Source organism: Lipophrys pholis (genome assembly GCF_963383615.2).
Source record: "Lipophrys pholis genome assembly, contig: SCAFFOLD_25, whole genome shotgun sequence".
Classification (NCBI taxonomy): domain Eukaryota; kingdom Metazoa; phylum Chordata; class Actinopteri; order Blenniiformes; family Blenniidae; genus Lipophrys; species Lipophrys pholis.
The window spans coordinates 395,796-423,442 of record NW_028292149.1 but is presented as its reverse complement, the minus strand read 5'-3'; the positions used below and the strand labels follow the sequence as shown (position 1 = coordinate 423,442).

General features: G+C 41.8%; 1 protein-coding gene and 1 long non-coding RNA gene across 3 annotated transcripts in view; both read left to right on the top strand.

The window, feature by feature from the left end:
* LOC308128128 (NACHT, LRR and PYD domains-containing protein 3-like) overlaps window positions 1–27,431 on the top strand; it is a 43,103-nt gene extending 15,672 nt beyond the window's left edge. Inside the window, exons 7-14 of one of the 2 annotated variants that reach the window (XM_080493774.1) lie at window positions 3,536–3,703; window positions 3,968–4,150; window positions 7,140–7,307; window positions 7,572–7,754; window positions 12,279–12,461; window positions 14,366–14,548; window positions 25,607–25,784; window positions 26,705–27,431. In XM_080493774.1, the coding sequence (XP_080349900.1) occupies window positions 3,536–3,703; window positions 3,968–4,150; window positions 7,140–7,307; window positions 7,572–7,754; window positions 12,279–12,461; window positions 14,366–14,548; window positions 25,607–25,784; window positions 26,705–26,719 (1,261 nt within the window). In that variant the 3' untranslated portion in view covers window positions 26,720–27,431. Of the gene's footprint in view, window positions 1–3,535; window positions 3,704–3,967; window positions 4,151–7,139; window positions 7,308–7,571; window positions 7,755–12,278; window positions 12,462–14,365; window positions 14,549–20,938; window positions 21,231–25,606; window positions 25,785–26,704 lie in introns of those variants that run through there. The other variant, XM_080493775.1, reaches the window with a different exon arrangement.
* LOC308128135 lies at window positions 8,096–11,131 on the top strand. Its single transcript, XR_013936541.1, has 3 exons — window positions 8,096–8,206; window positions 9,175–9,565; window positions 9,623–11,131. It is a non-coding gene; the product is annotated as an uncharacterized lncRNA (long non-coding RNA).
* Window positions 27,432–27,647: the final 216 nt, after the last annotated feature.

Sequence of the window (27,647 nt, the reverse complement as noted above, 5' to 3'; positions counted from 1 at the left end):
ACGCTACAATAGTAACGCTACAATAGTAAAGCTACAATAGTAACGCTGCAATAGTAAAGCTACAATAGTAAAGCTACAATAGTAATGCTGCAATAGTAAGGCTACAATAGTAACGCTACAATAGTAACGCTACAATAGTAAAGCTACAATAGTAACGCTGCAATAGTAACGCTGCAATAGTAAGGCTACAATAGTAACGCTACAATAGTAACGCTACAATAGTAAAGCTACAATAGTAATGCTGCAATAGTAAGGCTACAATAGTAATGCTACAATAGTTAGGCTACAATAGTAACGCCACAATAGTAACGCTACAATAGTAAAGCTACAATAGTAACGCTGCAATAGTAATGCTGCAATAGTATTGCTCCAATAGTAAGGCTACAATAGTAAGGCTACAATAGTAACGCTACAATAGTAAAGCTACAATAGTAATGCTGCAATAGTATTGCTCCAATAGTAAGGCTACAATAGTAACGCTACAAAAGTAACGCTACAATAGTAACGCTACAATAGTAACGCTACAATAGTAAAGCTACAATAGTAACGCTGCAATAGTAATGCTGCAATAGTAAGGCTACAATAGTAATGCTACAATAGTTAGGCTACAATAGTAACGCCACAATAGTAACGCTACAATAATTAGGTTACAATAGTAACACTACAATAATAATGCAACAAAAGTAATGCTACAATAGTAACGCTGCAATAGTAACACTACAATAGTAATGCTACTATAGTAACGCTGCAATAGTAACACTACAATAGTAATGCTACAATAGTAACGCCACAATAGTAAAGCTACAATAGTAACGCTAAAATAGTAATGCTGCAATAGTAATGCTGCAATAGTAAGGGTACAATAGTAATGCTACAATAATTAGGCTACAATAGTAACACTACAATAATAATGCAACAAAAGTAATGCTACAATAGTAACGCCACAATAGTAACGCTACAATAATTAGGCTACAATAGTAACACTACAATAATAATGCAACAAAAGTAATGCTACAATAGTAATGCTACAATAGTAACGCTGCAATAGTAACACTACAATAGTAATGCTACAATAGTAAAGCTACAATAGTTACGCCACAATAGTAAAGCTACAATAGTTACGCCACAATAGTAACGCTACAATAGTAACGCTACAATAGTAAAGCTACAATAGTAACGCTAAAATAGTAATGCTACAATAGTAATGCTACAATAGTAATGCTACAATAGTAACACCACAATAGTAACACTACAATAATAATGCAACAAAAGTATTGCTACAATAGTAATGCTACAATAGTAACGCTACAATAGTAACACTACAATAGTAAAACTACAATAGTAATGCTAAAATAGTAACACTACAATAGTAACACTGCAATAGTAACACTGCAATAGTAACGCGCATGGACTTAATATAAGAAGTAACTTTAATCTGATTACTGGTTTGGAAATAGTAACACGTTAGATTACTCATTACTGAAAAAAGTGGTCATATCACTGTTACTCATCATCATCAACAGTCAAATTGCCTGATGTACAACCAGTGTTCCCAACAACATCAACTGTTTACAAACCAATCAGGACACCAGACGGTAATACAGACGGGTTTGGACTGAGGACTTAATGGAGTTACCAAAATAAACTTAATGCACTTTTCCTCTAGTTCCTACTGTAGGAGCCATTTAAGGTTTCATATGGGTTTGTTTGTTTCTGTTTGTGTTTGCCCTCCTATTGACTGGCCATTTGGGTTTAGAATGTATGTTTGCCCACTAGGTGGAGCTAGGGCAAGGTGGAGGTTCTAAAGCCTCCACCTAATGGATGCCAGGTGTGCAGACACAGTTTGTGAACCGGGCCAGGGAGAGTGGCAGTAGGAGGAAACATTTATTGTGTTAGAGGAACTCAGTATTGGGCGAGTCATTGAGGACAGGAATCAACAATTGGACTGTGGATATCAAATAAATACTTTGACATGTCCAAAGTAAAAACTGCTGATTGGACCTGATCAGTGTTGCTCCTGAATACGTTCTAAACAAGTTACCTGTCCTCACCAGAGCAGCACCTTAAATAGGTTAAGGTGCTGCTCCACCTTCTCAGCCTTACTCCACTTGACTCTACTCACTTTTGACACTTTTCCACTACATGATGGTCCCTGCTACGAGGTACTTTCTTGGTAGACCGTAGTACACTGAGGTTCCAAGCGAGCGAAGACGAGGAGACGGCAGGCTGCTCATTCACCCGCCATTTTTTAAACCAGAACACAATAAAAAACAAAAAACGACCAAAGTCTGCAGCTGTCCTGGTGAACGCTGTTTAACCACATTTCCATTAGAATTTAAAGTATCGTATGGTTTGTTGTTCTTATTTTAACATCAGTAGCTACTAACAGCTTGTGGCAGAAGTCACCAGTTAACAGGAGCACCAGCGAAACCGAAACACCGGACAGTGAAGCATCACATCGGGGTGATTACTTGTGCATGACGGAGAAAGCTCCGATGACTCCGCCCACGCCGTGGTCGTTCTATTGTAATGGAAAACAAGTGAGGCTGAGTGGAGTAGAGGCAAGGCCAGTAGGGTCAAGTGGAGCAAGGCTGAGTAGGAGCTGGTGGAAAAGAGCTATTTATTACAAGTGACTGGGAATCAGAATATCTAGACAACAATGTGAATAAAGCTGTAAGAAATGCAGAATTAGGAAGAAATGTTAAACAAAGAAAACAATAACAAAGATCATCTATTGATCAAAGAAGGATTAAAAGATTCTGTCAAAAGGAAAAATACATGATACAGAGAATCTGTAAAACAAAAAACTAAAGAAGTGGCAAATAAATATGTGAAATATAAAAATAAGTTAACTACTACTGTGAGAATGTTCATATAGCTACAAAAATAAATGTGGTGAAATCAAAGAAAAGAAGAATCCTATTAAAGACACATGGAATCTATTAAAGAGTGTAAAGAGAAAGACCCAGAGACATTTCATTAGTAAGGAAGAAATCATAGAAATTATTATCAAAAGTAAAACCAAATCTTCAGATTGAGACTAAATGGAGATGAAACCAGTTAAGAGGGTGATTGAGTTCATCTCCAAACTACTGACACACATCTGGAACCTTTGTCTTTCCAAACTGGACAATTTCCTGACAAAAAGACTCAAATCAAAGTGAAGTACAAAACTAGAACCAAAGAAGATTGAACAAACTCCAGGACAATGTCTCTGCTCCCACAGTTCTCACAAACTAAACCATGAATGAATGAATGAATTGTGTCTCTCAGAAGAATGATTGTCTCCACTGTCCCCGTCTCTCCAACCAAACACTCTGTAATGAATAGAAAGAAGTAGCAGGACGTCCAGCTCCACTCCACAGCTTCACTTCAACATCTGGAACTGAAGACATGAACAAAACATGTGGACCTCCATGTCCTCTCCTTCACGTCCACATGAAGACAAAGTCAAACCCAGAGAAGACGATCTGAAGCTCTGAGGTCCAACAAAGTCCTCATAACAACGTCCTGTCCTCTCTGTGTCTCATTACAGCCTTTCTTCATGTCAACTCTCCGACTGTGAAGTGATCTCCTCGGCTCTGAAGTCTGACTCCTCCCATCTCAAACATCTGGACCTGAGTAGGAACCAGCTGAAGGATTCATCAGTGAAGGTTCTGTGTGCTGGACTGGAGAGTCCAAACTGTAACCTGGAGACTCTGAGGTCAGTTCACTGTCTGAAGTTAGAATGTGTTGAAGTCAAACCACTGAGAGGAGTTTAGGAGGATCCAGATGTTGGAGGACAGAGATGGACTGAGCTCTGCAGCATGTTAGTGATCAGCATGTTGATGAGACTCTTCTCCTCCTGGTGGCTTCAGCTGTTTGGACTTTACATTTCTAAACTCTTCCAGTCTGAACCTTCTTCAGTCTCAATGACTTCAACATCAAACTTTGTCCTCTAATCTCACTTCTTTCTCTCTTTATTCAGGTTGAGGGGCTGCAGGTTGTCAGAGATCAGCTGTTCTTCTGTGGCCTCAGCTCTGAAGTCCAACCCCTCCCTCCTGAAACATCTGAAACATCTGGACCTGAGTGGGAACGAACTGCAGGATTCAGGAGTTGAGCAGCTGTGTGGTTTTCTGGAGAGTCCACTCTGTAGTCTGGAGACTCTGAGGTCAGACTCCATGTTTGAGTTTGTGTGCAGTGAAAGTTGTGTTGACACTAAAGGTCAGACATCAGGCTGATATGAGATGATCCACACTGAGGATCTCCATGAGAAACTGAGACTGCTGGACGCCATGATAGTAATGCAACAATAGTAATGCTACAATAGTAATGCTACAATAGTAATGCTACAATAGTAACGCTACAATAGTAAAGCTACAATAGTAATGCTACAATAGTAATGCTACAATAGTAACGCCACAATAGTAATGATACAATAGTAATGCTACAATAGTAATGCTACTATAGTAACGCTACAATAGTAACGCTACAATAGTAACGCTAAAATAGTAATGCTGCAATAGTAATGCTAAAATAGTAATGCTGCAATAGTAATGCTACAATAATTAGGCTACAATAGTAACACTACAATAATAATGCAACAAAAGTAATGCTACAATAGTAATGCTACAATAGTAACGCTACAATAGTAACGCTAAAATAGTGATGCTGCAATAGTAATGCTACAATAGTAATGCTACAATAGTAACGCCACAATAGTAATGCTACAATAGTAATGCTACAATAGTAATGCTACTATAGTAACGCTACAATAGTAACGCTACAATAGTAACGTTAAAATAGTAATGCTGCAATAGTAATGCTAAAATAGTAATGCTGCAATAGTAATGCTACAATAATTAGGCTACAATAGTAACACTACAATAATAATGCAACAAAAGTAATGCTACAATAGTAAAACTACAATAGTAATGTTACAATAATAATGCTACAATTGTATCGCTAAAATAGTAATGCTAAAATAGTATCGCTACAATAGTATCGCTACAATAGTATTGATACAATAGTAATGCTACAATAGTAAGGCTACAATAGTAACGCCACAATAGTAATGCCACAATAGTAATGCCACAATAGTATTGCTACAATAGTATCGCTACAATAATTAGGCTACAATAGTAACACTACAATAATAATGCAATAAAAGTAATGCTACAATAGTAATGCTACAATAGTATCGCTGCAATAGTAATGCTACAATAGCAATGCTCCAAAAATAATTCTACAATAGTATCGCTACAATAGTAATGCTACAATAATAATGCTAAAATAGTAACGTGCATGGACTTAATATAAGAAGTAACTTTAATCTGATTACTGGTTTGGAAATAGTAACACGTTAGATTACTCATTACTGAAAAAAGTGGTCATATCACTGTTACTCATCATCATCAACAGTCAAATTGCCTGATGCACAACCAGTGTTCCCAACAACATCAACTGTTTACAAACCAATCAGGACACCAGACGGTAATACAGACGGGTTTGGACTGAGGACTTAATGGAGTTACCAAAATAAACTTAATGCACTTTTCCTCTAGTTCCTACTGTAGGAGCCATTTAAGGTTTCATATGGGTTTGTTTGTTTCTGTTTGTGTGTGCCCTCCTATTGACTGGCCATTTGGGTTTAGAATGTATGTTTGCCCACTAGGTGGAGCTAGGGCAAGGTGGAGGTTCTAAAGCCTCCACCTAATCGATGCCAGGTGTGCAGACACAGTTTGTGAACCGGGCCAGGGAGAGTGGCAGTAGGAGGAAACATTTATTGTGTTAGAGGAACTCAGTATTGGGCGAGTCATTGAGGACAGGAATCAACAATTGGACTGTGGATATCAAATAAATACTTTGACATGTCCAAAGGAAAAACTGCTGATTGGACCTGATCAGTGTTGCTCCTGGCTGTCCTGCTGAACCCTGTTTAACCACATTTCCATTAGAATTTAAAGTATCGTATGGTTTGTTTTTCTTATTTTAACATCAGTAGCTACTAACAGCTTGTGGCAGAAGTCACCAGTTAACAGGAGCACCAGTGAAACCGAAACACCGGACAGTGAAGCATCACATCGGGGTGATTACTTGTGCATGACGGGGAAAGCTCCGATGACTCCGCCCACGCCGTGGTCGTTCTATTGTAATGGAAAACAAGTGAGGCTGAGTGGAGTAGAGGCAAGGCCAGTAGGGTCAAGTGGAGTAAGGCTGAGTAGGAGCTGGTGGAAAAGAGCTATTTATTACAAGTGACTGGGAATCAGAATATCTAGACAACAATGTGAATAAAGCTGTAAGAAATGCAGAATTAGGAAGAAATGTTAAACAAAGAAAACAATAACAAAGATCATCTATTGATCAAAGAAGGATTAAAAGATTCTGTCAAAAGGAAAAATACATGATACAGAGAATCTGTAAAACACAAAACTAAAGAAGTGGCAAATAAATATGTGAAATATAAAAATAAGTTAACTACAAATGTGAGAATGTTCATATATCTACAAAAATAAAAGTGGTGAAATGTAAGAAAAGAAGAATCCTATTAAAGACACATGGACTCTATTAAAGAGTGTAAAGAGAAAGACCCAGAGACATTTCATTAGTAAGGAAGAAATCATAGAAATTATTATCAAAAGTAAAACCAAATCTTCAGATTGAGACTAAATGGAGATGAAACCAGTAAAGAGGGTGATTGAGTTTATCTCCAAACTACTGACACACATCTGGAACCTTTGTCTTTCCAAACTGGACAATTTCCTGACAAAAAGACTCAAATCAAAGTGAAGTACAAAACTAGAACCAAAGAAGACTGAACAAACTCCAGGACAATGTCTCTGCTCCCACAGTTCTCACAAACTAAACCATGAATGAATGAATGAATTGTGTCTCTCAGAAGAATGATTGTCTCCACTGTCCCCGTCTCTCCAACCAAACACTCTGTAATGAATAGAAAGAAGTAGCAGGACGTCCAGCTCCACTCCACAGCTTCACTTCAACATCTGGAACTGAAGACATGAACAAAACATGTGGACCTCCATGTCCTCTCCTTCACGTCCACATGAAGCCAAAGTCAAACCCAGAGAAGACGATCTGAAGCTCTGAGGTCCAACAAAGTCCTCATAACAACGTCCTGTCCTCTCTGTGTCTCATTACAGCCTTTCTTCATGTCGACTCTCCGACTGTGGAGTGATCTCCTCGGCTCTGAAGTCTGACTCCTCCCATCTCAAACATCTGGACCTGAGTAGGAACCAGCTGAAGGATTCATCAGTGAAGGTTCTGTGTGCTGGACTGGAGAGTCCAAACTGTAACCTGGAGACTCTGAGGTCAGTTCACTGTCTGAAGTTAGAATGTGTTGAAGTCCAACCACTGAGAGGAGTTTAGGAGGATCCAGATGTTGGAGGACAGAGATGGACTGAGCTCTGCAGCATGTTAGTGATCAGCATGTTGATGAGACTCTTCTCCTCCTGGTGGCTTCAGCTGTTTGGACTTTACATTTCTAAACTCTTCCAGTCTGAACCTTCTTCAGTCTCAATGACTTCAACATCAAACTTTGTCCTCTAATCTCACTTCTTTCTCTCTTTATTCAGGTTGATTAACTGCAGTTTGTCAGAGATCAGCTGTTCTTCTGTGGCCTCAGCTCTGAAGTCCAACCCCTCCCTCCTGAAACATCTGAAACATCTGGACCTGAGTGAGAACCAGCTGCAGGATTCAGGAGTTGAGCAGCTGTGTGGTTTTCTGGAGAGTCCACTCTGTAGTCTGGAGACTCTGAGGTCAGACTCCATGTTTGAGTTTGTGTGCAGTGAAAGTTGTGTTGACACTAAAGGTCAGACATCAGGCTGATATGAGATGATCCACACTGAGGATCTCCATGAGAAACTGAGACTGCTGGACGCCACGATAGTAATGCTACAATAGTAATGCTACAATAGTAATGCTACAATAGTAATGCTACTATAGTAATGCTACAATAGTAATGCTACAATAGTAACGCTACAATAGTAAAGCTACAATAGTAATGCTACTATAGTAACGCTACAATAGTAACGCTACTATAGTAACGCTACTATAGTAACGCTACAATAGTAACGCTACAATAGTAACGCTAAAATAGTAATGCTGCAATAGTAATGCCACAATAATAATGCTACAATAATTAGGCTACAATAGTAACTCTACAATAATAATGCAACAAAAGTAATGCTACAATAGTAATGCTACAATAGTAACGCTGCAATAGTAACACTACAATAGTAAAACTACAATAGTAATGCTAAAATAGTACCACTACAATAGTAATGTTACAATAATAATGCTACAATTGTATCGCTACAATAGTAATGCTACAATAGTAATGCTACAATAGTAAGGCTACAATAGTAACGCCACAATAGTAATGCCACAATAGTAATGCTACAATAGTAATGCTACAATAGTATTGCTACAATAATTAGGCTACAATAGTAACACTACAATAATAATGCAATAAAAGTAATGCTACAATAGTAACGCTACAATAGTAATGCTACAATAGTGACGCTACAATAGTAATGCCACAATAGTAATGCCACAATAGTAATGCTACAATAGTAATGCTAAAATAGTGACGCTACAATAGTAACGCTACAATAGTAAGGCTACAATAGTAACACTAAAATAGTAATGCTACGATAGTAACGCTACAATAGTAATGCTACAATAGTAAGGCTACAATAGTAACGCTACAATAGTAACGCTACAATAGTAAAGCTACAATGGTAACGCTAAAATAGTAATGCTACAATAGTATCGCTACAATAGTAATGCTAAAATAGTAATGCTACAATAAAAAATGATACAATAGTATCGCTACAATAGTAATGCTAAAATAGTAATGCTAAAATAGTAATGCTACAATAGTAATGCTACAATAATAATGCTACAATTGTATCACTACAATAGTAATGCTACAATAGTAACGCTACAATAATCATGCTACAATAATAATGCTACAATAGTAACGCCACAATAGTAACGCTAAAATAATTAGGCTACAATAGTAACACTACAATAATAATGCAACAAAAGTAATGCTACAATAGTAACGCCACAATAGTAATGCCACAATAGTAACGCTACAATAGTATTGCTACAATAGTAACGCCACAATAGTAACACTACAATAATAATGCAACAAAAGTAATGCTACAATAGTAATGCTACAATAGTAACGCTGCAATAGTAACACTACAATAGTAATGCTACAATAGTAACGCCACAATAGTAACACTACAATAATAATGCAACAAAAGTAATGCTACAATAGTAATGCTACAATAGTAATGCTGCAATAGTAACACTACAATAGTAACGCTACAATAGTAATGCTACAATAGTAATGCTACAATAGTAATGCTACAATAGTTACGCCACAATAGTAACGCTACAATAGTAAAGCTACAATAGTAACGCTAAAATAGTAATGCTACAATAGTAATGCTACAATAGTAATGCTACAATAGTAACACCACAATAGTAACACTACAATAATAATGCAACAAAAGTAATGCTACAATAGTAATGCTACAATAGTAACGCTGCAATAGTAACACTACATTAGTAAAACTACAATAGTAATGCTACAATAGTAACGCTGCAATAGTAACACTACAATAGTAAAACTACAATAGTAATGCTAAAATAGTAACACTACAATAGTAACACTACAATAGTAACACTGCAATAGTAACGCGCATGGACTTAATATAAGAAGTAACTTTAATCTGATTACTGGTTTGGAAATAGTAACACGTTAGATTACTCATTACTGAAAAAAGTGGTCATATCACTGTTACTCATCATCATCAACAGTCAAATTGCCTGATGCACAACCAGTGTTCCCAACAACATCAACTGTTTACAAACCAATCAGGACACCAGACGGTAATACAGACGGGTTTGGACTGAGGACTTAATGGAGTTACCAAAATAAACTTAATGCACTTTTCCTCTAGTTCCTACTGTAGGAGCCATTTAAGGTTTCATATGGGTTTGTTTGTTTCTGTTTGTGTGTGCCCTCCTATTGACTGGCCATTTGGGTTTAGAATGTATGTTTGCCCACTAGGTGGAGCTAGGGCAAGGTGGAGGTTCTAAAGCCTCCACCTAATGGATGCCAGGTGTGCAGACACAGTTTGTGAACCGGGCCAGGCAGAGTGGCAGTAGGAGGAAACATTTATTGTGGTAGAGGAACTCAGTATTCGGCGAGTCATTGAGGACAGGAATCAACAATTGGACTGTGGATATCAAATAAATACTTTGACATGTCCAAAGGAAAAACTGCTGATTGGACCTGATCAGTGTTGCTCCTGAATACGTTCTAAACAAGTTACCTGTCCTCACCAGAGCAGCACCTTAAATAGGTTAAGGTGCTGCTCCACCTCCTCAGCCTTCCTCCACTTGACTCTACTCACTTTTGACACTTTTCCACAACACATGATGGTCCCTGCTACCAGGTACTTTCATGGTAGACCGTAGTACACTGAGGTTCCAAGCGAGCGAAGTCGAGAAGACGGCAGGCTGCTCATTCACCCGCCATTTTTTAAACCAGAACACAATAAAAAACAAAAAACAACCAAAGTCTGCAGCTGTCCTGGTGAACGCTGTTTAACCACATTTCCATTAGAATTTAAAGTATCGTATGGTTTGTTTTTCTTATTTTAACATCAGTAGCTACTAACAGCTTGTGGCAGAAGTCACCAGTTAACAGGAGCACCAGTGAAACCGAAACACCGGACAGTGAAGCATCACATCGGGGTGATTACTTGTGCATGACGAGGAAAGCTCCGATGACTCCGCCCACGCCGTGGTCGTTCTATTGTAATGGAACACAACTGAGGCTGAGTGGAGTAGAGGCAAGGCCAGTAGGGTCAAGTGGAGTAAGGCTGAGTAGGAGCTGGTGGAAAAGAGCTATTTATTACAAGTGACTGGGAATCAGAATATCTAGACAACAATGTGAATAAAGCTGTAAGAAATGCAGAATTAGGAAGAAATGTTAAACAAAGAAAACAATAACAAAGATCATCTATTGATCAAAGAAGGATTAAAAGATTCTGTCAAAAGGAAAAAATACATGATACAGAGAATCTATAAAACACAAAACTAAAGAAGTGGCAAAAAATTGAGTGAAATATAAAAATACTTTAACTACTACTGTGAGAATGTTCATGAATCTACAAAAATAAAAGTGGTGAAATGTAAGAAAAGAAGAATCCTATTAAAGACACATGGAATCTATTAAAGAGTGTAAAGAGAAAGACCCAGAGACATTTCATTAGTAAGGAAGAAATCATAGAAATTATTATCAAAAGTAAAACCAAATCTTCAGATTGAGACTAAATGGAGATGAAAACAGTAAAGAGGGAGATTGAGTTTATCTCCAAACTACTGACTCACATCTGGAACCTTTGTCTTTCCAAACTGGACAATTTCCTGACAAAAAGACTCAAATCAAAGTGAAGTACAAAACTAGAACCAAAGAAGACTGAACAAAGTCCAGGACAATGTCTCTGCTCCCACAGTTCTCACAGACTAAACCATGAATGAATGAATGAATTGTGTCTCTCAGAAGAATGATTGTCTCCACTGTCCCCGTCTCTCCAACCAAACACTCTGTAATGAATAGAAAGAAGTAGCAGGACGTCCAGCTCCACTCCACAGCTTCACTTCAACATCTGGAACTGAAGACATGAACAAAACATGTGGACCTCCATGTCCTCTCCTTCACGTCCACATGAAGACAAAGTCAAACCCAGAGAAGACGATCTGAAGCTCTGCGGTCCAACAAAGACCTCATAACAACGTCCTGTCCTCTCTGTGTCTCATTACAGCCTTTCTTCATGTCAACTCTCCGACTGTGAAGTGATCTCCTCGGCTCTGAAGTCTGACTCCTCCCATCTCAAACATCTGGACCTGAGTAGGAACCAGCTGAAGGATTCATCAGTGAAGGTTCTGTGTGCTGGACTGGAGAGTCCAAACTGTAACCTGGAGACTCTGAGGTCAGTTCACTGTCTGAAGTTAGAATGTGTTGAAGTCCAACCACTGAGAGGAGTTTAGGAGGATCCAGATGTTGGAGGACAGAGATGGACTGAGCTCTGCAGCATGTTAGTGATCAGCATGTTGATGAGACTCTTCTCCTCCTGGTGGCTTCAGCTGTTTGGACTTTACATTTCTAAACTCTTCCAGTCTGAACCTTCTTCAGTCTCAATGACTTCAACATCAAACTTTGTCCTCTAATCTCACTTCTTTCTCTCTTTATTCAGGTTGGAGCGCTGCAGTTTGTCAGAGATCAGCTGTTCTTCTGTGGCCTCAGCTCTGAAGTCCAACCCCTCCCTCCTGAAACATCTGAAACATCTGGACCTGAGTGGGAACCCGCTGCAGGATTCAGGAGTTGAGCAGCTGTGTGGTTTTCTGGAGAGTCCACTCTGTAGTCTGGAGACTCTGAGGTCAGACTCCATGTTTGAGTTTGTGTGCAGTGAAAGTTGTGTTGACACTAAAGGTCAGACATCAGGCTGATATGAGATGATCCACACTGAGGATCTCCATGAGAAACTGAGACTTCTTCTCTGGGCTTTAGTCCTGTGACTGTGGCAGAGCCGTGTGGAGCTCCACATTTCAAAGCTTGGTAGAAGAAGCAAGGTGCTGCAGTGGAGAATTCTCCGTCAACTGGGGCTGCAACTAACTATTATTATAATAATCGATTAATCAGTGATTATTTTTAGATTAATAGATTAATGGGATAAAAAACAAAAACATTTCAAATAGTAGGACCAGTTGATATTGGACAAACCAAACACTAAATATGTTCTGGTTATTTAAAAGCACATAACTTAACCAGTACAAAGATGTATACAATATATATACATAAGTACATGTATATAAGATGTATACAAGGTAATTATTAAATCAGATTTAATGTACTTCAGGGAGCACATACAGTCCAGTTTCATCCTGAGTGGACCAGACTGGTACAATATTACTATAATAACCTTTAAATTTACACTTCAAAGTTTTTCTTTGTTGTTGTCACAGTGGGTGTAATGAAATTATCTATATATTTACAAGATCTAACAGTTAGTACTGAAAATGACAACAATCTCAACATTAAGTCAATTTTAATGAAACATTGTGGTGCAAAATACAAAGAAATGTGAAAAAGAAAGTTGTGTAAATCCTCTATAAGCTCCTTGCTTGGTGGGACCAGATTAGAGCCTCTGGTCAGTTTGGGCCTCATGTTCTCTGCTGGAAAGGGAAAGTGAAACTAAAGGAGAGCAGCTCCACAGAGCAGCACTGGGCTGCAGGGAGGCGGCCAGAATTCACCTCTCAAACTAACCTCCTGACACCACAATGTCTGAATATTACAATAATCTGCTCCAGACCAAGTATTCTGGTCCTTTCAGTGTCGCTCAGCTTGAGATTTAGCAGGAGAACCTGTCTGTTGTCCTCGTCAGGCAGGTTGTCCTCATTAAGGTGTGTTAACAGGTCAATATGTGTCCGTCCACAGTGACGTGTCCAGTACAGGGTGGAGCTCTGACCTGGTCCTCAGAGGTTCTACTGTATCTGAAGAACTGTATGTGTGTGTGTGTGTGTGTGTGTGTGTGTGTGTGTGTGTGTGTGTGTGTGTGTGTGTGTGTGTGTGTGTGTGTGTGTGTGTGTGTGTGTGTGTGTGTGTGTGTGTGTGTGTGTGTGTGTGTGCGTGTGCGTGTGCGTGTGTGTCTGTATGTGTGTGTGTTTATGGTTGTGTGGGTGTCTTTGTGGTTGTGTTTGTGTGTGTGTGTGCGTCTTTGTTTGTGTGTTTATGGTTGTGTTGTGTCTTTCTGGTTCATTTGTGTGTGTGTGTGTGTGTGTGTGTGTGTGTGTGTGTGTGTGTGTGTGTGTGTGTGTGTGTGTGTGTGCGTGTGTGTGTTGTGTGTGTCTGTATGTGTGTGTGTTTGTGTGTTTATGGTTGTGTGTGTGTCTTTGTGGTTGTGTTTGTGTGTGTGTGTGCGTCTTTGTTTGTGTGTTTATGGTTGTGTGTGTGTCTTTCTGGTTCATTTGTGTGTGTGTGTGTGTGTGTGTGTGTGTGTGTGTGTGTGTGTGTGTGTGTGTGTGTGTGTGTGTGTGTGTGTGTGTGTGTGTGTGTGTGTGTGTGTGTGTGTGTGTGTTGTGATCCAGATGTTGGAGGACAGAGATGGACTGAGCTCTGCAGCATGTTAGTGATCAGCATGTTGATGAGACTCTTCTCCTCCTGGTGGCTTCAGCTGTTTGGACTTTACATTTCTAAACTCTTCCAGTCTGAACCTTCTTCAGTCTCAATGACTTCAACATCAAACTTTGTCCTCTAATCTCACTTCTTTCTCTCTTTATTCAGGTTGGAGTGCTGCAGGTTGTCAGAGATCAGCTGTTCTTCTGTGGCCTCAGCTCTGAAGTCCAACCCCTCCCTCCTGAAACATCTGAAACATCTGGACCTGAGTGAGAACCAGCTGCAGGATTCAGGAGTTGAGCAGCTGTGTGGTTTTCTGGAGAGTCCACTCTGTAGTCTGGAGACTCTGAGGTCAGACTCCATGTTTGAGTTTGTGTGCAGTGAAAGTTGTGTTGACACTAAAGGTCAGACATCAGGCTGATATGAGATGATCCACACTGAGGATCTCCATGAGAAACTGAGACTTCTTCTCTGGGCTTTAGTCCTGTGACTGTGGCAGAGCCGTGTGGAGCTCCACATTTCAAAGCTTGGTAGAAGAAGCAAGGTGCTGCAGTGGAGAATTCTCCGTCAACCTCTGACACGCTCCATGTTGAGCTTCAGCTTTCAAAGCAGGCTGATCTCTCCTGGATGAAGAGTCACTGATCTCCCAGCTGGAGCTCCAAACTCTCCCTCACTCTGCCATTGTTGCCCCCCTGACCCAGTGTGTGTCATGTAGGGGTGTGATTCCATCCTGTAATAGGAAACAAAGAGGCAGACCACTTGAGCTGGGGTTTGGCTCGGCTGCAGGATTTAATATGCTGCTGCCTCTGTGCAGCTTTTAGGCTCCTTCCATCGCCATGCGCCCTCTGCTGGCCTTTTAGAGTAACACACTACTGCTTTCACCTGAAAAGTACTACTCTGTTTGAGCCTTTTAAACTCTATTTGAGACACAGTAAAATAAAATACATCTATAGGGTAGTTTTAATCACTTTGAACTTATTTCATTTATTGTTTTAACCCTGAGCTGTAATTTAGTCCTATTAACTTTTTAACATCTTTTAAATACGCTTTAAATTGCAGCACCTTTTTTTAATCCTTAACACCGGGGCTCCTCAATTACTTTTCCTCGAGGGCCAAAACCAGAGCAGCATGTCAAACCAAGGGCTGGAACATCCGCAGGTATTCTGCACTCTGGCAGTAAAAGATTTTTTAATTGCCGATGTTTGAGCTGATGTGACCATTATGAGGGACCGAGCAGAAAGACCAGGACCTCCAAAGGAGGCCAGGACCTCCAAAGGAGGCCTGGACCTGGAGGCCAGGACCCTGTTGTATTTGGAATGTTTCTTATTATTAGTTTTTGGAAATAAAACCCTGTAAAAAAAAAACCCTAAACATGCTCAAAAACTCACCAAACTTGGCACGCTCATTAACCCCCAGAGAGCCAAAATGTCTCTCTAGCGCCACCTAGAAAAACCAAAACGGTGACCAAAGCCCATAGGAATGTCGTAGAGAGATCAAACCAAAACTCAATTGTTCGTCTCATCAAGACCTAAAAATCACGTACTGCTACCCCTGACTTAAATCTGACAGGAATTCCGCAGTTTGCCTTTCAAAGTAAGATTTTCTATCAAAAACGGCCCTCAACCTCTGAAGGAGAATACATTTGACCCCCTAAACATGCTCAGGGACTCACCACATTTGGCACGCTCATTAACACTGGATGACATTATAAGAAAATGTAAAAATAAACCCCCAGAGAGCCAGAATGTGCTCTCTAGCGCCACCTACAAACACTACAACGGCCACCAAAAACACTTAAACGGCCCATAGGAATGTTGTAGACTGATCAAACCAAAACTCAATTGTTCGTCTCATCGAGCCCGACAAATCACATGCTGGAACCCCTGACCTAAATCCAACAGGAAGTCCGCAATTTGCCTTTCAAAATAAGATATTCAAACGCTAGCTACTCTGAGCACGAATATCTATCGACTTCAGAAACCTACTAAATGACTGATGAGCCTCTCCTCCTCAATAATCCCCAATATCATTTTCAGTGGTGGAGCGGTTCTGTTTTTATTAGTCGTCAAAGTTTTGAACACAGAATCCGCCTCCTCGTCCAGTTTAAAGGTTTTGTGCTTTGAATGACGGGACATTTTGTCTTTATTTGATACGGAAGAGTTTTAGGGCCACTGAAGAAAAAAAAAATTCGGAGGCTAAAAAAAACAAAAAACCTTCGTGGCCCCAGAAAAAGTCGAAAATCAAAGTCGATATTTTTTTTTTCACGGTGGAAAAAAAAGTCCGTCCATCCAGATGCCAGCGCGTGTGACTGCTTCCTAAAAATGCATATCAGGCGGTTTAATGAAGTGATGAAAAGATGCTTCAGGACAGAATCTCGCTCATAAACACGGTGCAGTAATCATCAGTATCAGGACTAGAAGAGACAGAGCAGCTGCTGCATTGTTCCCTCGCGGAAGTTCGTCGAATACGAAGGACAAAGACACGGATCCTCGGCTGTTTATTTAAATGTGTTCTTATTAATCAAGGAAATCCTGTGTATCACATGTCCATAAGCAGTAAGCAACACTATATAGTCAGAATTAAGTGATTTAATGTGAATTCACATCGACAGACAAATGATGAGGGATGGACAGACGTCTCTCTGTGAAAAAAAAAAAATCTCGACTTTGATTTTCGACTTTTTATGAGGCCACGAAGGTTTTTTTTTTTTTTAAACCTCCAAATTTTTTTTTTTCTTCAGTGGTCCTAAAACTCTTCCGTAATTTGAAACGGTTCTCCATTAACAATCATTTCTTCTTGATGTCCGCATCGGCAGTGCTGATTCTCTCTCACGGCTGCTGGCTGCAGACGGAACACACACACACACACACACACACACACACACACACACACACACACACACACACACACACACACACACACACACACACACACACACACACACACACACACTTGTGGTGCAATACTGCCCTCTTGTGACGAGTTGGTAAACATGCAACTGTGACGAGGGAGAGAGGTGTGTTCATGTGAGATTCTTTTCTGTGTAGCTCTATGAATTAGTTCTGTGTCTGTAGCTCTAGAAACAGCAGCCCAAGGCTTTAACTTTTTTTTTTTTCCACACCTTCAAAAGAATTGTACTCACAGTGAGTACAGGATTCCAGCAGGTGGCGCCACTGATTCTTGAAGCCTGTTTTATTCTTGACGCGTCAGCGAGCTCTGTTTGGCTCCGTGCGGCTGAATGACATCATTGTAGCCTCCAGGCCCCTCCGAGCGGCTCTGTTCACGCTGACGTCACCGCTCCATGCTCCTCCAACTTCTTGTGACTCCAGTAGAACCTGTGAGGTGTGGAGCGGTAAGAGCTCCACCCTGTACTGAGCAGACACGTCACTGTGCACGGACACATATTTAACTGTTAACACACCGTGATGAGGGACAATGACAACCTACAGAAACACTCTGATTCTACTTTTCTTTCACATGAAGCCGTTAAAAGGATCATTTTATGGCTCCAAATCCAAGCTTTCCTTTCCAGTAGTATGTGGTTTGTTTAGTCGTTACTGATGAAGCTAAAGTCTGGCTTCATTAGAAAGAAGTTCTATTAATGATGCGTCTCATAGCGGAGCGCCCCCTGCTGCCTCATGCAGACCTCAGCCTGCGGTCAGAACGCCATACAAGACCTGGAAGTGAAGTTAGTTCCAATCAGGTTCCATGATTACTTCATAAAACACTCTGGCTTCACTTCCATGTAGTAATGTAACATAATGATCCCAAAGATCCCTGCAGAGGGGCGGAGCCTCCAGCACAGGGTGGAGGACGAGTTTGACGTCACGAGTCCTTAAGTTTGACTTTCACATAACAGCAGAGAACATAAGGCCCGTGGACCAGAACCCACCAAGAGGTCCAATCTGGTCCCACCAAGCCAGGAGCTTTAAAGGATTTATACACTTTGTTTTGACGTTTCAGTGGATTTTCACCAGAAGTTTCAGTTAAACTGACTTCATTTTCAGGAACTGATGGAAAAATATAGAGAATTTCATTACAGACACTGAATTTAAAGGTTCTTATAGCACTGGAGGAGGAGGAGGAGGAGGAGGAGGAAGAGCAGGAGCAATACCAGGACCAGGAGCAGGAGCATGAGCAGGAGCAGCAGGAGGGGCAGGAGCAGGAGCAGCAGATGGCATGCTCTTTGTGAGATAAGACCAGGTTCCAGGTCAGGGACACCTGGGGAGGAACCTGTGTGGTTTCCAGGTGAAGAACACTTAAAGGGCCGGAGGCTGTGATTGGGCCGACCCCGACGGGCCGGGGGGCGAGGTCCTGACCAACGCTGCCTGCAGCTTTCATTTCTATTATTGTTGTTGGTATTATCATTATCATTGTGAGTAATAGTACTCAAGGTGGTTGGAGTAATAATTTAAACTGGGCTTTTCTAAACTTATGTTGAGGGTCACATATAAAAAGTACTCTTGAAAAAAAGAAGAGTAAAACCAACAATGTAATTATTTACACACTGAGACAGAAACACAGGAGAGATTTACACTTTCTTACTTTTTAAATTCCATAATTGTTGTTTCACTGCTGCTTTTCTTTCTCTTCTCATTTCATTAATTTATTGTTTTTAAATGTTCTCTGTTGCATTCGAAGTATAAAAACTGCTATATAAATGAACTTATTAGTACTATTGTTGTATTTTGTGTTCTAATACACCAGTTAGAAGCCAAATAAACCAAATGAATGAATTGACTGACCAATCAGTGAGAAAAGTGATGGGATGAGGAAATTCCTCTGATGTTTGTTGCATCAGAAAGTCTGTTTCTCATTCTGTTTCTTTAAGTCAGAGATCAGAGGTGAAGAACACTCCTCCACTCAATCCTCCACCCAATCCTCCACTCAATCCTCCACCCAATCCTCCACTCTTCTAGTCGCAGTATTATCAGACAGTTACTAAGATCATTCCCATCATTCCTGCCACATTCCTGACATTCTTAATGTGACCTACTGCATCTGAAGGTGGTTCTGGAATGGGCCTGACGTTCCTCATAGTCCTGGAACATCTTTTGTCAAGAACCACCTGTACTGGTGAAGTTAGTAACTGAGCGTGTGGATTAGTAGTCATGTGTGTTGATGTGTTCTACAGAGTGACAGCATTCGCTCCCTGCAGCATCCTCCTCTCTGATCAACTCCATGGAGTTTCTCTGAATGCTGAGCGCTCTGGAGTGTGTCCACTGTTCAGTAGCTGCTGGGAGAAGAACTGGGGGGGTGGAGTCATGGGGGGGTGGAGTCAGATGTTTATAAACTCAGTTGCTGACCTGACTTACCTGGCGTCTCCACCAGACTCACCTGAGACGGTGATTCTCATGTCCTCTGGTGCTCAGTGTGTCCTGGCAGCTGGACACGTCTCTCACAGCAAAATACACACCTGAATAGAACAAATCCTCCTGGTTCTCCACATTCCTGACAGATTAATGAAAGAAAACTACGATTCTCAACGTCACACAGCTCCGGTCTGCTGCAGGTCAAGTATGGGTCGGTAATATAAACTGACCTGTTCAGTCACAGATCAACTGAAGCTAGTATGGGTCGGTAATATAAACTAACCAGTTGAGTAACAGATCAACTGAAGCTTTTTCACGCTGCAGCTCAGGTTGTTTCTTTGTTTAAACTTGACTTTACTCCGCGGGTCATGAAATTGAAATCCGTGGACGTCCGAGCAGAGCAGCGTTGACGTAATGACGTCAGACACACACAGACGCCGGCTCCGACTACGGTGTGGGATGAGGTCTAAACTAGTTAGAGCAGCACATTTACCCCACAAATCCCTCTTTATTCCACCTTGATGTGCTGCTCATCGGCCGGCGCCGGCCAGACCAGTGGCTCCTGTGGGCCGCAGGCAGCCCGCGGGCCGCCTATTGAGAACCCCTAACCTAAACCTTTTACCTTTCTAAAAAAAAACTATACTTTTTTTTTTAACGTGGAATAGCAAACACCTAAATTCATGTTATTCACAAAGTAAATAAGTGGCTAATACATATGTGAAATATGACATTAGGTTAACTGCTACTGGGATCATTTAGAAAATAAACATAATAAAAATAAATACAGTGAAATATATGAAAACAAGAAGAATCCTATTAAAGACACATGGAATCTATTAAAGAGTGTAAAGAGAAAGACCCAGAGACATTTCATTAGTAAGGAAGAAATCATAGAAATTATTATCAAATGTAAAACCAAATCTTCAGATTGAGACTAAATGGAGATGAAACCAGTAAAGAGGGTGATTGAGTTTATCTCCAAACTACTGACTCACATCTGGAACCTTTGTCTTTCCAAACTGGACAATTTCCTGACAAAAAGACTCAAATCAAAGTGAAGTACAAAACTAGAACCAAAGAAGATTGAACAAACTCCAGGACAATGTCTCTGCTCCCACAGTTCTCACAAACTAAACCATGAATGAATGAATGAATTGTGTCTCTCAGAAGAATGATTGTCTCCACTGTCCCCGTCTCTCCAACCAAACACTCTGTAATGAATAGAAAGAAGTAGCAGGACGTCCAGCTCCACTCCACAGCTTCACTTCAACATCTGGAACTGAAGACATGAACAAAACATGTGGACCTCCATGTCCTCTCCTTCACGTCCACATGAAGCCAAAGTCAAACCCAGAGAAGACGATCTGAAGCTCTGAGCTCCAACAAAGTCCTCATAACAACGTCCTGTCCTCTCTGTGTCTCATTACAGCCTTTCTTCATGTCAACTCTCCGACTGTGAAGTGATCTCCTCGGCTCTGAAGTCTGACTCCTCCCATCTCAAACATCTGGACCTGAGTAGGAACCAGCTGAAGGATTCATCAGTGAAGGTTCTGTGTGCTGGACTGGAGAGTCCAAACTGTAACCTGGAGACTCTGAGGTCAGTTCACTGTCTGAAGTTAGAATGTGTTGAAGTCCAACCACTGAGAGGAGTTTAGGAGGATCCAGATGTTGGAGGACAGAGATGGACTGAGCTCTGCAGCATGTTAGTGATCAGCATGTTGATGAGACTCTTCTCCTCCTGGTGGCTTCAGCTGTTTGGACTTTACATTTCTAAACTCTTCCAGTCTGAACCTTCTTCAGTCTCAATGACTTCAACATCAAACTTTGTCCTCTAATCTCACTTCTTTCTCTCTTTATTCAGGTTGAGGAGCTGCAGTTTGTCAGAGATCAGCTGTTCTTCTGTGGCCTCAGCTCTGAAGTCCAACCCCTCCCTCCTGAAACATCTGAAACATCTGGACCTGGGTTGGAACCAGCTGCAGGATTCAGGAGCTGAGCAGCTGTGTGGTTTTCTGGAGAGTCCACTCTGTAGTCTGGAGACTCTGAGGTCAGACTCCATGTTTGAGTTTGTGTGCAGTGAAAGTTGTGTTGACACTAAAGGTCAGACATCAGGCTGATATGAGATGATCCACACTGAGGATCTCCATGAGAAACTGAGACTTCTTCTCTGGGCTTTAGTCCTGTGACTGTGGCAGAGCCGTGTGGAGCTCCACATTTCAAAGCTTGGTAGAAGAAGCAAGGTGCTGCAGTGGAGAATTCTCCGTCAACCTCTGACACGCTCCATGTTGAGCTTCAGCTTTCAAAGCAGGCTGATCTCTCCTGGATGAAGTGTCACTGATCTCCCAGCTGGAGCTCCAAACTCTCCCTCACTCTCAAACTCTGGACTTGTTGGCTTGATGTCCAGTAACCTTGGCTGTTGACTTGTCCTCCCACTGGACACTGCTTCTGTTTGCTGTCACATCAATTCAGCTCCAAAAGACCAAAGATCACATCAGTGACAATAAGAAGCTCCTTCTTCTTTCACTTCCTCGGGGCTCCAACCTTCTTAAGAAGAAGAGCTGGACAACAAGGATCAGTCTGATCAGTCTCTTCTAAATATGATCAGCTGCTCATTTCAGCTCCTGGAGCAGCCCAGCTCTCTAAAGTATTATTGCTCTGAATTGAATTAGAGGAGCTTTGACTTAAAGGCTGGGGTGGTCGGCTTCCTTAGCAGGTAGAGACCACCAAGGTTTACCAGTAGGGGGCGACACTCAAATGAGCCTTCTTATTATAAACCCATGAGAAATATTCACACAGTTACTTAAAGGACCAGACCCAGACAAATAGGTTTTTGTTTATAGAGCAAACACATATTTATTTACAGTAAAACACACACTACAAATTAAAGGCTTTTTTAAATGAACTATGGAGTTCAACAACTATTTTTAGAAAGAACTTTATACCAAACTAAACAACCAAACAAACACCTCAAATAATGAAAAAACTCAATAACTTAAACATTTGACCTTTCTACTAACCTCCACCTTTTCTCCACAAGGCAACAACAATCACTTCAATTTACATTACTTACAGTCAATGGTCCACACACACACACACACACACACACACACACACACACACACACACACACAGGTTAGTATGGAGGTCCTGAAGAGAAAACATAAATCCTCAGGAGGTCAAAAGGAGAAAAGAAGAATAAATGAGGTCCAGGTGAGACGTTCAGGTGCAGTCGTCCCTCAGCATGCGTCCTCCTCGTGCTACCAGAGACTTCAGACGTCCTTTCGTCTCCTAATTCAACAATCTTCCAGTGAAACTTATCAAAAGTCCAAATCAACTCTTCTGCCTCTTGCTCTGACTTCCAGGGTGATAAAGTCCATCTACAATAGAACTGATCTATTGTTTCACTGTTAATACTCAGACTATGTCTCTGTGGTCTGCAGGTGCACAGCATTAGCCCTGCCCCCTTTTCTTCAGTTAAAAACCAATCACAACAACAGACAGCAACAGGAACCAATGAAAATGAAATATGAAAATGTCACCAGATTCACACATTGATCTAGGTTCTATGTTGTATATTTCTATGTTTAACCCTTTATTTTACCAACAGCTCCACACAGATTTACACCAAAGTTATAAAATATTCAGGAAACAAATGTTGAAGGGTTTGGAGTTCAGAATAAAAGACTTTGTGTGTGTGTGTGTGTGTGTGTGTGTGTGTGTGTTGTGATCCAGATGTTGGAGGACAGAGATGGACTGAGCTCTGCAGCATGTTAGTGATCAGCATGTTGATGAGACTCTTCTCCTCCTGGTGGCTTCAGCTGTTTGGACTTTACATTTCTAAACTCTTCCAGTCTGAACCTTCTTCAGTCTCAATGACTTCAACATCAAACTTTGTCCTCTAATCTCACTTCTTTCTCTCTTTATTCAGGTTGAGGGGCTGCAGGTTGTCAGAGATCAACTGTTCTTCTGTGGCCTCAGCTCTGAAGTCCAACCCCTCCCTCCTGAAACATCTGAAACATCTGGACCTGAGTGGGAACCAGCTGCAGGATTCAGGAGTTGAGCAGCTGTGTGGTTTTCTGGAGAGTCCACTCTGTAGTCTGGAGACTCTGAGGTCAGACTCCATGTTTGAGTTTGTGTGCAGTGAAAGTTGTGTTGACACTAAAGGTCAGACATCAGGCTGATATGAGATGATCCACACTGAGGATCTCCATGAGAAACTGAGACTTCTTCTCTGGGCTTTAGTCCTGTGACTGTGGCAGAGCCGTGTGGAGCTCCACATTTCAAAGCTTGGTAGAAGAAGCAAGGTGCTGCAGTGGAGAATTCTCCATCAACTGGGGCTGCAACTAACTATTATTATAATAATCGATTAATCAGTGATTATTTTTAGATTAATAGATTAATGGGATAAAAAACAAAAACATTTCAAATAGTAGGACCAGTTGATATTGAACAAACCAAACACTTAATATGTTCTGGTTATTTAAAAACACACAATTGAACCAGTAAAAAGATGTATACAATATATATCCATATATTCATGTATATAAGATGTATACAAGATAATTATTAAATCAGATTTAATGTACTTCAGGGACCACATACAGTCCAGTTTCATCCTGAGTGGACCAGACTGGTACAATATTACTATAATAACCTTTAAATTTACACTTCAAAGTTTTTCTTTGTTGTTGTCACAGTGGATGTAATGAAATTATCTATATTTTTACAAGATCAAACAGTTTGTACTGAAAATGACAACAATCTCAACATAAAGTCAATTTTAATGAAACATTGTGGTGCAAAATACAAAGAAATGTGAAAAAGAAAGTTGTGTAAATCCTCTATAAGCTCCTTGCTTGGTGGGACCAGATTAGAGCCTCTGGTCAGTTTGGGCCTCATGTTCTCTGCTGGAAAGGGAAAGTGAAACTAAAGGAGAGCAGCTCCACAGAGCAGCACTGGGCTGCAGGGAGGCGGCCAGAATTCACCTCTCAAACTAACCTCCTGACACCACAATGTCTGAATATTACAATAATCAGCTCCAGACCAAGTATTCTGGTCCTTTCAGTGTCGCTCAGCTTGAGATTTAGCAGGAGAACCTGTCTGTTGTCCTCGTCAGGCAGGTTGTCCTCATTAAGGTGTGTTAACAGGTAAATATGTGTCCGTCCACAGTGACGTGTCCAGTACAGGGTGGAGCTCTGACCTGGTCCTCAGAGGTTCTACTGTATCTGAAGAACTGTGTGTGTGTGTGTGTGTGTGTGTGTGCGTGTGTGTGTGTGTGTGTGTGTGTGTGTGTGTGTGTGTGTGTGTGTGTGTGTGTGTGTGTGTGTGTGTGTGTGTGTGTGTGTGTGTGTGTGTGTGTGTGTGTGTGTGTGTGTGTGTGTGTGTGTGTGTGTGTGTGTGTGTGTGTGTGTGTGTGTGTGATCCAGATGTTGGAGGACAGAGATGGACTGAGCTCTGCAGCATGTTAGTGATCAGCATGTTGATGAGACTCTTCTCCTCCTGGTGGCTTCAGCTGTTTGGACTTTACATTTCTAAACTCTTCCAGTCTGAACCTTCTTCAGTCTCAATGACTTCAACATCAAACTTTGTCCTCTAATCTCACTTCTTTCTCTCTTTATTCAGGTTGGAGTTCTGCAGTTTGTCAGAGATCAGCTGTTCTTCTGTGGCCTCAGCTCTGAAATCCAACCCCTCCCTCCTGAAACATCTGAAACATCTGAACCTGAGTGAGAACGAGCTGCAGGATTCAGGAGTTGAGCAGCTGTGTGGTTTTCTGGAGAGTCCACTCTGTAGTCTGGAGACTCTGGGGTCAGTTGACTGTCTGTTACTGTTGTAGAAGGAGAAATGTTTGTGAGCAGCTGTGATGTGAGACTCTGATCCTGCAGTGAGAGATGGACTGAGCTCAGCAGCTTGTTACTGATGTGTGTGGACATGAGGAGGAGTGGCAATGTTGTGCTGACATGTGGAGGATGAGTGTGATGAAGATCCACAACAACAGAACAGCTCATTGATCAGGACACAGTAATGTGGAGCTGCTCATTTCTCCACCAACACATCTGATTGGTTCTCCTCATTCATTCTGCTGCTTTCTCTCTTTATTCAGGTTGAGGGGCTGCAGGTTGTCAGAGATCAGCTGTTCTTCTGTGGCCTCAGCTCTGAAGTCCAACCCCTCCCACCTGAAGGAGCTCGACCTGCGTTTGAACAACCTTCAGGGTCCAGATGTGCAGCAGCTGGTTGATCTTCAGCAGAGTCCAGACTGCAGCCTGCAGACTCTCAGGTCAGTAGATGTTGGAGTGAGTCCATGCTGCTTCCAGCAGGTTTCTACTAAACACAGTTAGTGTGAGAACAAAGATCCAGAGTTTGACTGCTCAGTGAGGCTGTGAGAGGAGAACGCTGAGCAGCTTCAGGATTGGACAGCAGAGGACACAGTCAGCCAATCAGAGGAGCCTCAGGCTTGTTGTGTTGGTCTGACAGTGGTGGTCCTTCATGAGCTCTGAGCTGCTGCTGTGGACAGGACTGAAGTCCTGGCTGCTCCACAGAGACTCTCCTCATCACCTCTCATCTCTCTCATCTCTCTGCAGGTGGTGAGAGCAGAGAGGACGCTGTGTGTCCTGAAGATCCATGAGGAGAGCAGAGCTTCATCCAGCAGTGAGTGGCAGAGGAACCACTAGAAGATCAGCTGAGTGTCAGTGGTGCAGTGTGAAGAGCTGTGAGAGTCCAGCATCGAACCAGGGTTCCTCTGGATGTGATGCAGAACCGTCACTGTGTGGACTGAACCTCCTCCTCCTCTTCCTCTTTCTCTTCCTTTTCCTCTTCCTCTTCCTCCTCCACCTCCTTCACCACCTCCTCCTCTTCCTCTTCCTCTTCCTCCTTCTCCTCCTCTTCCTCTTCCTCCTCCTCGGGCCTGCTCCTCCTCCTCCTATTCCTCTTCCTCCTCCTCCTCCTGCTCCTCCTCCTCCTCTTCTTCCTGCTCCTCCTCCTCCTCCTCCTTCTCCTCTTCCTCCTCCTCGCCACTGGAAAAATTCACTATTTGTCACGTGACCCCGATCAGGGGGTCCACGGCAGCCCCTCCCTAGAAGCTGCATCCCTGCACCTCACCACCAGGGGGATCCACCAACTCCATCCACAGACGTAGAAAACACCCCGGAAACTCTGAAGCCAACCCCGCTCTGATTGGCCAAGGCCATGGTGAGCACAGCAGGGAGCCGGACCATGATGCGCCGGTATAAAAGTCCAACCTGCGAAGACACACCGTCTCCAAGACGGATTCACGTCCATCCAGACGCAGGACTTCGTACGGAGACACAAGGAGCCGCGTGTTAACTGACGTGGACCGGCCCAGAACTTTTTAACTCCCTTCTCTCTCTCCCTCCTTCACTAATCCGCCGCCGCTCATCTTATCTGATCAGATAAGCTCACACACACACAGTCACATTTAGCAGCCAAACTGCTATCTGGTGCTGCTAAACCACATCCACATCCATCACCAGAGTTCTAACTGCATGTCCCGTTAGAACTCCGGCGCTCAGAACCGGGCCGACAAAGTCCACCAGTCTTTACGGGAGTAGGTGAGACCGCGTCGTTCCGAGACGTCTTGTTTATCTGGTCGCTAAGAGTCCACTGTGTCCCCAGAAAGAGCGAGTCAAACGCCTCTAGTGGTCACGTGGGTCATTGCAATGCCTCTTGACGTCCACCTGGTGGACACATCAGGACATTGCGCTCTCCCTCTGCCCACCGCCGCATGCACCTAGTGGTTGTCATGGTCACCACACTGACCCGCCAACGTCTGCCTCCATCTGGCGGACACTTGAGGTCATTACACCCATTCCAGTCATCACTCCAGGCCAGACGCACGCACGCACTCTTTGTTCATAGTATTGCTGTTTAATAGATTAGATCTCCGTGTTAGATGTAGTTTGCTACTTGAATGTGTTGATTTATGAGATGATTTCAGAATTATTTATGAATTATTTCAATTAAGCAAACAGGCGTTTATTAACAAAATGTATTACATTTTGTTAATAAACGCCTGTTTGCTGAATTGAACGCTTCTTGGTGATTATTGTGTATTTATTGTTGACAATTCACTGGTTTGTAACAGTCTGTGCTCGGATCTCACACCTTCCAATCTATTTAAGATTGTT